Source organism: Rhinopithecus roxellana, chromosome 13, assembly GCF_007565055.1.
Source record: "Rhinopithecus roxellana isolate Shanxi Qingling chromosome 13, ASM756505v1, whole genome shotgun sequence".
NCBI classification, from domain to species: domain Eukaryota; kingdom Metazoa; phylum Chordata; class Mammalia; order Primates; family Cercopithecidae; genus Rhinopithecus; species Rhinopithecus roxellana.
This window is the reverse complement of record NC_044561.1, coordinates 10,753,058-10,763,133: the sequence shown is the minus strand read 5'-3', so window position 1 is coordinate 10,763,133 and position 10,076 is coordinate 10,753,058. Positions and strand designations below refer to the sequence as shown.

Genomic DNA, 10,076 nt, shown 5'->3' with positions numbered 1-10,076 from the left:
CTTCCACATCGAGTCTACTTTTTTTTTTTTTTTTTTTTGAGATGGAGTCTCACTCTGTGGCCCAGGCTGGAGTTTAGTGGCACGATCTTGGCTCACTGCAACCTCTGCCTCCCGGGTTCAAGCAATTCTCCTGCCTCAGCCTCCCGAGTAGCTGGGACTACAGGCACACTGGCACACCTAGCTAATTTTTTGTATTTCAGTAGAGACGGGTTTACACCGTGTTGCCCGGGTTGGTCCCCAACTCCTGAGCTCAGACAATCTGCCCTCCTCCGCCTCCCAAAGTGCTGGGATTACAGGCGTGAACCACCGCGCCCCGCCAGTTATTGTGGTTTTAATTTCATGGTACTCCATTTATCTTGGCCTGTTTTTAAAAAAATACATGGAATGTCCTCTTCTGAGAATAAGAATTAGGTATTTTCTAAAATTGGGTCCTGCTTCATGGGCTAAATATACTGTGAAGGAGTAAATTTTGGCTGCAGCAGTTTATTCCTTTTCTCATGTGTCACATCCTTTTTCCCCCACAGAATTTTTTGTTTGTTTGTTTCTCTGTTTTAGAGACAGGGTATTGCTCTGTTGCCCAGGCTAGCCTTGAATTCTTGGGTCCAAGTTGGGATTACAGGTGTGAGCCACCACACCAGCTTCCACCAGAGAGTTAAACAAACAAACAAACAAAAAACTTTGTCTATTCTCCTTTGAGATTGACTGCTCTTTGTTGATGTCTAGAAGTCAAGAGTTGATGGTTTTAAACTTGGAAGTGAGGACATAGGGTCTGCCGCTCTTCCTTCTCCCTCCAAAGATGGCAGGGGAAATGGTTCAGAAGCAGTGGCTGGGTCATTGTCTCGTTGTCTTAGCTTTCCTTGGTATCCGCCTGCTTCAGGACTCTAATTTTTATTTTTTCAACCTCTGTTGTTTGTGACTGTTTCTGGGTCTGGTGTGCCTGTCTCTTTATCTCTAAATCTCGATGTTTTGGTTTTAGTGACTTCATCTTTGCATTTCTATTTCAGTACCTGCTCTGTCAATATTTCTGCCCATCTGTACCAATCTGGGTCTGTTTCCGAACGCATATGTATCTCTCATGTGTTTCGACCCACTGACCCCTAACCCCTTACTCTCTGCTTTGTATTTCTTTTTTCTTTTCTTTCCTTTTTTTTTTTTTTGGAGACGGAGTCTTGCTGTGTTGTCCAGCCTGGAGTGCAGTGGCGCGGTTCACCGCAACCTCCTCCTCCCGGGTTCCAGCGATTCTCCTGCCTCAGCCTCCCACGTAGCTGGGATTACAGGCACCCACCACCATGCCAAGCTAATTTTTGTATTATTATCATTATGTTTTCCAGACGGAGTCTTGCTCTGTCGCCCAGGCTGAAGTGCAGTGAGGCGATCTCGGCTCACTGCAACCTCCGCCTCCCGCGTTCAAGCCATCCTTCTGCCTCAGCCTCCCAAGTAGCTGGGATGACAGGCGGCCGCCACCGCGCCCGGCTAAATTTTGTATTTTTAGTAGAGATGGGGTTTTACCATGTTGGCCAGGCTGGTTTTGAACTCCTGATCTCGTGATCCGCCCGCCTCAGCTTCCCAAAGTGCTGTGATTACAGGCATGAGCCACCTCGCCCGGACTTAATTTTTGTATTTTCAGTAGACACCTGGTCTCGAACTCCTGATCTCAAGTGATCCGCCCGCCTTGGCCTCCCAAAGTGACAGGCGTGAGACACCGCACCCTCCCTTCTGCTCTGTACTTCTTCATCGTACTTATCACAACTTGAGTATTACACGTATTTGTCTGTCTCCTCTCTCTAAAAAGTAACTCCCAGGAACATGGAGTGTGCTCAACAAACATCTGAACTAACCTGATTTGCGTATCCTCTCAGTGTCTCCTTTTAATCTCGACAGTTGTGTTTCACACTTTCTCAGTATGCAAATATCTTTCTCGGTCTGGGGTCATGCCTTTCGGTTTCTGCCCCAGTGCCGAGGCCTCTTAAGTTTATCAGCGCGTGGACCACAGATCGCAGAGGCCTGAGCTGTGGCGCGGCCGGGCTATGGCGCGTCGTCGGGCCTCAAGCACAGCCCCTTGTCCCTCGCTGGCTCTGTTCGGAACCTCCTCGGGTGCTCGCCTGGGCCCCTACCATCTATCACTTCAGCCCCGTGGGTTCTGCCCCACGTCTGTCTCCCTGGGTGTCTGAAGAGACGAGTCCCGCGCCGACGCCCCCGCGAACGCACGTGACCGCGCCCGATGGTGCTCCCTTAGTCAACGCCGCCGCAGTGCCCCTCCCGGAGCCCGCCGCTTCCGCCGGGCCGCGCGGCCCCGCCCCCAGCCGCTAGGAACCAGTCCGCATGCACGCTGCTTGGCCCCGCCCCAGCTCCCTTCTCGGCGCGCGCCCCTCCCTCCGCCCGCCCGCCGGCCCGCCCGTCAGTCTGGCAGGCAGGGAGGCAGGCAATCGGTCCGAGTGGTTGTTGGCTCTTCAGCTCTCCCACACGGCGTCTTCCTTCCTCCTCCCGGTCAGCGGCGGCGGCTGCACCGGCGGCGGCGCAGTCCCTTCAGGAGGGGCGATAGAAGCTGAGCGGCGGCCGCCGAGCGTCGAGCTCAGCGCGGCGGAGGCGGCGGCGGCCCGGCAGCCAACATGGCGGCGGCGGCGGCGGCGGCGGCGGGCGCGGGCCCGGAGATGGTCCGCGGGCAGGTGTTCGACGTGGGACCGCGCTACACCAACCTCTCGTACATCGGCGAGGGTGCCTACGGCATGGTGTGGTGAGTGTCCGCGCCCGGCCACGCCCGGCCCCCCCGCCGCCCGGGGCCGCAGCGGACGCAGCCTCGGCCTCGCCCGCGCCTCGGCCTCAGGCGCCGCGGCGACCTCGAACCCGGACTTCACCGCGGTCCGCGCGCCAGGGCTCGGGCGGGGCCCCGGGCTGGTTGAGGTTTAGGTGTTGTTGCTCTCGCGCTTCCCGGGCCGGCGGTCGCTCGGAAAGGGGCGCAGCGGTGGGGGCGGGGGGCGGAGGCCGGGACTAGTGGACCCTCGGCCCCGGGCGCAGCGCCGCCTTTAAAGTCTGGACCCTCGGGAAGGCAACGGAAGCGCCTCCACCCCCCAGTTTGCTAGTATCATGGCCTTCTTTTGGACTTTCGATTGTCAAACCGGGAATTCCATCAGATGCTTGTCGGTGTTGGCGGCGGTGGCTGCTGAGGTCCTGAAAGCGGTTCGCCTCCGTGTGTGTGCAGAACACCGAAATAATTTTTCCCTCCTCGCCTCTGTTTGCAGCCAGCGGCTTTCATTAACTATCCTCAGCGGTGCTAATGGTGGTCTCCGCGCAGGCTTTCTAAAATGGATTACTGACACCAGTGTTGGTGGAGTATTTCCGCCTTGAAGTTTGTACTTTTAAGTGGATTTTAATATCGTACTGCTGGCGTTTCAGGAAGGATAAACCAACATTACTCTCTTCACTTATTAAAGATCCATTTAGAGTTGGGCCTAATTTGACTTTTTTTTAGCCCCCAAGTGAGCTCTTTTACCAGCATAAGTGCTCCCAGATGTTTTAGCCCAATTGTTATGGACTCCTGTTAATGATTTAGTGGTCATTATGTATGCAGCCTTAATGGAATTATTGCAGAATCACGTGTAGACTCCCTCATCTTGATTCAGGTCCCTTAGAAAAGTGAAATGATAGTGACGGTTTTTCTTTTTCTCTTTTTTTTGAGACGGGGTCTCGCTGTGTTGCCCAGGCTGAAGTGCAGTGGCGCGATCTCTGTTCACTTCAACCTCCGCCTCCTAGGTTCAAGCGATTCTCTTGCCTCAGCCTCCCTAGTAGCTGAGACTACAGGCGCGCGCCACCACCCCTGGCTAATTTTTGTATTTTTTAGTAGAGACGGGGTTTCACCATGTTGACCCAGATGGTCTCGATCTATTGACCTAGTGATCCGCCCGCCTCGGCCTCCCAAAGTGCTGGGATTACAGGCGTGAGCCACCGCGCCCCGCTGACAGTATTGTTTTTATTAAAGCAAACTAGCGGTAGCATTTTGTGCTGGTGAGGACTTGTGGAAATAGATTTCCTTAAATCTGAATCTTGTGAATGTGTCTTTTGTGTTGACCGAAGGAAGTAAACTAATAATTTATTGAGCACTTCGTGGCAGGTACTGTGCTACATATATTATTTCATTTTATTTGAACAGCCACATTGAGGGAGGAAAAGATGGAAAAGATGGTGTTATTCCTTTTTTCAGGTGAGAAAGTGTTTCGAGGTGACGCCAATTCCTGAAGTCATAGAACTAGAGTTATTAAGATTGTAGACTGAGATTCTACTAGACACACTGCAGCTCTTTCTCAGCTGTTTTTAGGAAAACACTCTGCGTTCCTTAGTGTAATTAATACTTGCAGAATTTTCTGTATCTTACTGTTACAAAGTAAATATAAGTCTGTTTCAGAAATATATTCAAATTTCAATCATCATAATTTTAGAAATGCCATAGAAGGCATGTTTTACCAAGTATGGTAGTTAAAATTCTTTCAAAAGAGACTTTAATTGAATCTTTAATGTTTTCACTTTCTTTAGGAGTAAAATGCTGAATACAACTGTGAAAATTAATATGAACTCACAGGCTTAGGAGCCAAGAGAGAATTTAAATTAGGTCGAGCCTAAAAGAAATAAGGCCCTGAAAAGTAATGAAGAGAAAGTATTGCCAGTAGCATTATTTCTCCACCATACATCTCATTGCTGTTGCACTCACTGGGAAGCGTGCCAGTGAACATGTCTCATTATGAGAGGCTCAGAATTTCCCATCACATCCTTTGGCCCTTTTAACAACATTAGCTTATCTAAAATGTGGACTGAAAAAAGTCTTTTACGTTTAGGACATGTCAATTGAAAAGATACCCCCATCTGATAAGATTTCTCCTGTCTGATAAGGTTTTTACTGGTCTGAAGTTGTTTAGATGTGGGAACCACTTCTGTCACTGCTGTAGGCTTATTTGACCATCTGACTCTCCATTTGAAATGCTAAGTCCTCTTTTTGTGATTTTCCTTTCCTAAGTGAATTACAAATATAATTGGAATTTGAATCCTAGATCCAGATTATAGCCTTTTATCAGGTTGATGACATACCCTGCTATTAACCTTCTCCATTGCACGTTATTAGCATTTAGTAGATGTTGGCTAACAGTGCTGGGTTTATGGAGGGCTTGTTGAAATATTCACTAATATTTGAATAGTGATCTTTTAAAAAATGTTTCCAGAAGGATTTATGGATTTTTAGCCATTTTTTAGATTTATCCCCCTCCATTTCCTTATCAATTCATTAGGAATTGTGACTATTTTGTTTAGAGCCCTTTCCTAATCATTATGTAGAGGATGTAAAGATGAAGAGTGGGGTTTGAGTTGGGCCTTTAAGAGTGGGTGTGATTTTGATGTGCAGATAATAGGAGCAAGTGACAGCTTGAGCTGTGGAATCTAATCCTGGAAATGTACTTAGGTGGCAAACTGTAGAGGACTCCAAAGGCAAAAGTAAGTTTTACTGTATATTTGTTCAGTGGAGGAAGCATCTTTTTTTTTAATTTATTTAATTTTTTTTTTTTTTTTTTTTTTTGAGATGGAGCCTTGCCCTGTCGCCCAGGCTGGCGTGCAGTGGCATGATCTCGGCTCACTGCAACGTCTGCCTTCTAGGTTCAAGCGATTCTCCTGCTTCAGCCTCCTGAGTAGCTGGAACTACAGGCGCGTGCCACCACGCTCAGCTAATTTTTTTGTATTTTTGTAGACAGGGTTTTGCCATGTTGGCCAAGATGGTCTCGAACTCCTGACCTCAGGCTCCCAGAGTGCTGTGATTATAGGCGTGAGCCACCGCGCCCAGCCTTGTTTTGAAAGAGGCAGTCATACATGGTCAATTTTGAAATTTTTTGGGAAGACGAATCACCACTAGTGGGAATGAAGGAAGAAGAACTGGAGTGGGGAAATAAATTAGGAAAACGTAACCACCTAGAGGTGCAGTAATAAAGTGGCAGCGGAAGGTAGCAGGTGGAGGTGAAGAGCTTTGTGTTGACAGAAATAGTAACAGGGACCCTTGTGGGAAGAGTGGTAGAAAGACTTTTTTTTTTTTATGAGACGGAGTCTTGCTCTGCCACCCCGGCTGGAGTGCAGTGGCCGGATCTCAGCTCACTGCAAGCTCCGCCTCCCGGGTTTACGCCATTCTCCTGCCTCAGCCTCCCGAGTAGCTGGGACCACAGGTGCCCGCCACCTCGCCCGGTTAGTTTTTTGTATTTTTTAGTAGAGACGGGGTTTCACAGTGTTAGCCAGGATGGTCTCGATCTCCTGACCTCGTGATCCGTCCGTCTCGGCCTCCCAAAGTGCTGGGATTACAGGCTTGAGCCACCGCGCCCGGCCTTTTTTTTTTTTTTAGTAGAGACGGGGTTTCACCGTGTTAGCCAGGATGCTCTCGATCTCCTGACCTCGTGATCCGCCCGTCTCGGCCTCCCAAAGTGCTGGGATTACAGGCTTGAGCCACCGCGCCCGGCCAGAAAGACTTTTAATCATGGCAAGTATGGGTGGAATCAAACGATGATGAGACCTTAAAGGGTAAGAGACCAAGAGAGGTGGGATTTGGATTGGAGGAATTTCTGAGATAGAGCAAGGCTTGCTGGTTGATTGGCTATGGGCGGTTGTTCATTGTGAGGCTTCTAGGTTGGGAGCCTGGGAGATGGTGGTGCCATTATCCAAGTAAAGGAATACTGTTAGGCAGAGCAGATTTATCAGGGAGAAATAGTTCTGGTTTGAACGTGTTAAGTTTGTAATGCCTGTAGGCCGTTCAGGCTATATCCAGAAGCCATCTTAAAATTTGTAAGAGGGGAGCAGGAACTGGAGATGAAAATTTGTGTAAATGGTAGTTAAAATCTTGAGTGGATGAGCACAGATTCTTTTTTTTTTTTTTTTTTTTTTGAGACGGAGTCTCGCTCTGTCGCCCAGGCTGGAGTGCAGTGGCCGGATCTCGGCTCACTGCAAGCTCCGCCTCCCGGGTTTACACCATTCTCCTGCCTCAGCCTCCCGAGTAGCTGGGACTACAGGCGCCCGCCACCTCGCCCGGCTAGTTTTTTTGCATTTTGTAGTAGAGACGGGGTTTCACCGTGTTAGCCAGGATGGTCTCCATCTCCCGACGTTGTGATCCGCCCGTCTCAGCCTCCCAAAGTGCTGGGACTACAGGCTTGAGCCACCGCACCCGGCCGAGCACAGATTCTTACTTGGGTCGTTGGTTAGGTGAGATTGCAATCATATGTTTTCTATATTTATCTTTTTGGTAAAAAATACATAGCATTTGATAGATTTTTTCAAAGGAGTCCATTATCCCAGAAACATTAAGAACCACTGAGGTAGAACACAAGGACCAACCAGGTAACTCTGGCAAAGGAAAAGGAAGCTGATGACTGGTCAGATGTATAAGAGAACAGTGTAGATGGGGAGGAAGGAGAGGAGAGATTGAAATACTCTTAGTATGCTTGGTCATCTTAGACTAATATAGCAAGTGTCTATTTTGGATAAATTGAGTTTGAAATACTGTTTCTGAATGCAACAAGAGAGCTCATGGGGTCATCTCCATAGAGATGTTAATTGAAGCCTTGGGAGTAGATAAAACATCTGAGAACTAAGCCAAAGGAGTGCCTGCCTTTACTGTGTCAATAAAGGGCAAGTTATGGAAGAGGACAGAGGAAATGTGGCCAGAGAGACCAAAGAACTGGGAGTGCACATTATCAAAGTAGCCAAGGGAGATGGTACTCATTAAGGGATTGGTATTGAATACTATAGAAGGGAAACAATGCAGCTGACAAGTCATATTTGTTGACTTTCAGCCCTTTTTTTTTGAGACAGAGTCTTGTTCTGTCTCCCAGACTGGAGTGCAGTGGCATAATCTTGGCTCACTGCAACCTCCGCGTCCTGGGTTCAAGTGATTCTCTTGCCTCAGCCTCCCGAGTAGCTGGGATTACAGTTGTGTGCCACCACACCCGGCTAATTTTTGTATTTTTAGTAGAGACGGGGTATCGCCATGTTGGCCAGGCTGGTCTCAAACTCCTGACCTCAGGTGATCACCCCGCCTCAGCCTCCCAAAGTGCTGGGATTACAGTGTGAGCCACTGTGCCTGGCCTCTTTTTTCTTTTTTTAAAAGCGATGATGTTCAACTTGGGAAAGCGGAATGAATAAAAGAAAAAAAGAGGGGGATGGTTTCAACTAAAATTTCACTGTGATCACATTCCTGATGGCACAATTTCCTGTCTTGTTAAGGTTATTGTGATTATAGCAGACTAGTAGAACTACCACTTATTCAGCACTCTGTTTTGTATTTTACGTACGTTAATGCTAAGCCATATAACCGTACAGCAGAAGTGGTAACTTATGTTTGTTTTTTACCCCACAAGTGAAGAAACTTGAGGCACACAGAGGTTAGTTAACTTGCCCAGTGACACACAGGTAGGAAGTGATGGAGCAACCCCAGTTTGTCTGGTTCCTAAGTAATGCTCCACCAAAGATCAGAGTTGACAAAATAGATTATTTCAGTAACAAGAAGTATCTGTTGTCTGCTTTTGCTTGTATCACTTTTTAGCCTTTAAAACCTTTCATGCAGAGTTATTTACTCAGAAAATGTTTATTGAACTCTTCATTCAAATAATGGGATGGAATTAGGGAATAATACAAAAAAGATGTCAGTGCTATGCAAGAGTTTGTGAAGTGCTGAGAGAAAAAGAAGAGCATAGTGACTTGGGGCTGTCTTTCTATGGCTTCCCAGACTTCTGACCTAAGTGTTGATGTGTGAGTAGGAGTTTGCCTTGAGAAGTGCATTCTAGGCAAAACGAAGTGTGCATGTAAAGTCACAGAGCATGAACACAGTGCATCAGGTCAGGAAAGCCACAAATTTCTTTTTTTTTTTTTTTTGAGACGGAGTCTTGCTCTGCCACCCCGGCTGGAGTGCAGTGGCCGGATCTCAGCTCACTGCAAGCTCCGCCTCCCGGGTTTACGCCATTCTCCTGCCTCAGCCTCCCGAGTAGCTGGGACTACAGGTGCCCACCTCGTCGCCCGGCTAGTTTTTTTGTATTTTTAAGTAGAGACAGGGTTTCACCGTGTTAGCCAGGATGGTCTCGATCTCTTGACCTCGTGATCCGCCCATCTCGGCCTCCCAAAGTGCTGGGATTACAGGCTTGAGCCACCGCGCCCGGCCTAAAGCCACAAATTTCTTGGGATGGCTGGGGTCTAGGGTGCCTTAGTAAGAAGGTGGGAGTTGAGACAGCTGAGGGTAGGCAGGGCCAAATCCTGAAGGGCATTATTTGCTAAGGACTTTGGACTTGATCTTGTAGATGACAGAGTCATTAAAGGATGTCCCTCTTTCTGCCAGTTCCACCCCCACTTTGTCTCTTATGCTTTCTGCCCATTGTTCCTACTTTTTTTTTTTTTTTTTTTGAGATAGAGTTTTGCTTGGAGGCTCACTGCGTCCTCACCTCCTGGGTTCAAGCAATTCAGCCTCAGCCTCCTGAGTAGCTGGGATTTCAGGCATGTGCTACCACGCCTGGCTAATTTTTGTATTTTTAGTAGAGAGAGGATTTCCCCATGTCAGCCAGGCTGGTCTCAAACTTCTGACCTCAGGTGATCCACCTGCCTCAGCCTCCCAAAGTACTGGGATTACAGGCGTGAGCCATCGCACCTGGCTGCATCGTGCCTACTTTATGTCGTGGTATTCAGTGGGGGTGATTTTACCTCCCTGCTACAGAGGCATTTGGAAATATATTGGGGGGGGGCTTTTTGTTGTGTTGTCACGTTGATTAGGGGGTGTTATTGGCCTTCAGTAGGCATGTCAGGGGCAGACATGCTAAATGATCTGAATTGCATGGTACACTCCCTCCACTGGAGAATCATCCTGCCAAGATGCCCATAGTACATCACCCCAGCCCGCCCCAAGAAATATCAGGCCCCATTTAAGTCCCACTTTTCTCTAAAGCTCATCTCTATGAACTTTGCCATGTTGCTTCTTGTTAATGCACTCTCTTCATGGATCTCTGCTGGGTGTTTGTACCACCTGTTTGAAAGGCAGGACCAGCAATAACATACATATAAAAGCTCGAGACCTGGAGACA

At 48.3% G+C, this 10,076-nt stretch overlaps 1 protein-coding gene across 1 annotated transcript in view; it reads left to right on the top strand.

Annotated features, from left to right (window-relative positions):
• The first annotated feature begins 2,347 nt into the window (after positions 1 to 2,347).
• The window catches only part of MAPK1 (mitogen-activated protein kinase 1), a 106,244-nt gene continuing 98,515 nt past the window's right edge, over positions 2,348 to 10,076 (top strand). Inside the window, exon 1 of the mRNA XM_030913899.1 lies at positions 2,348 to 2,734. Coding sequence (XP_030769759.1) covers positions 2,610 to 2,734 — 125 coding nt within the window. The 5' untranslated portion in view covers positions 2,348 to 2,609. The remainder of the gene's footprint in view (positions 2,735 to 10,076) is intronic.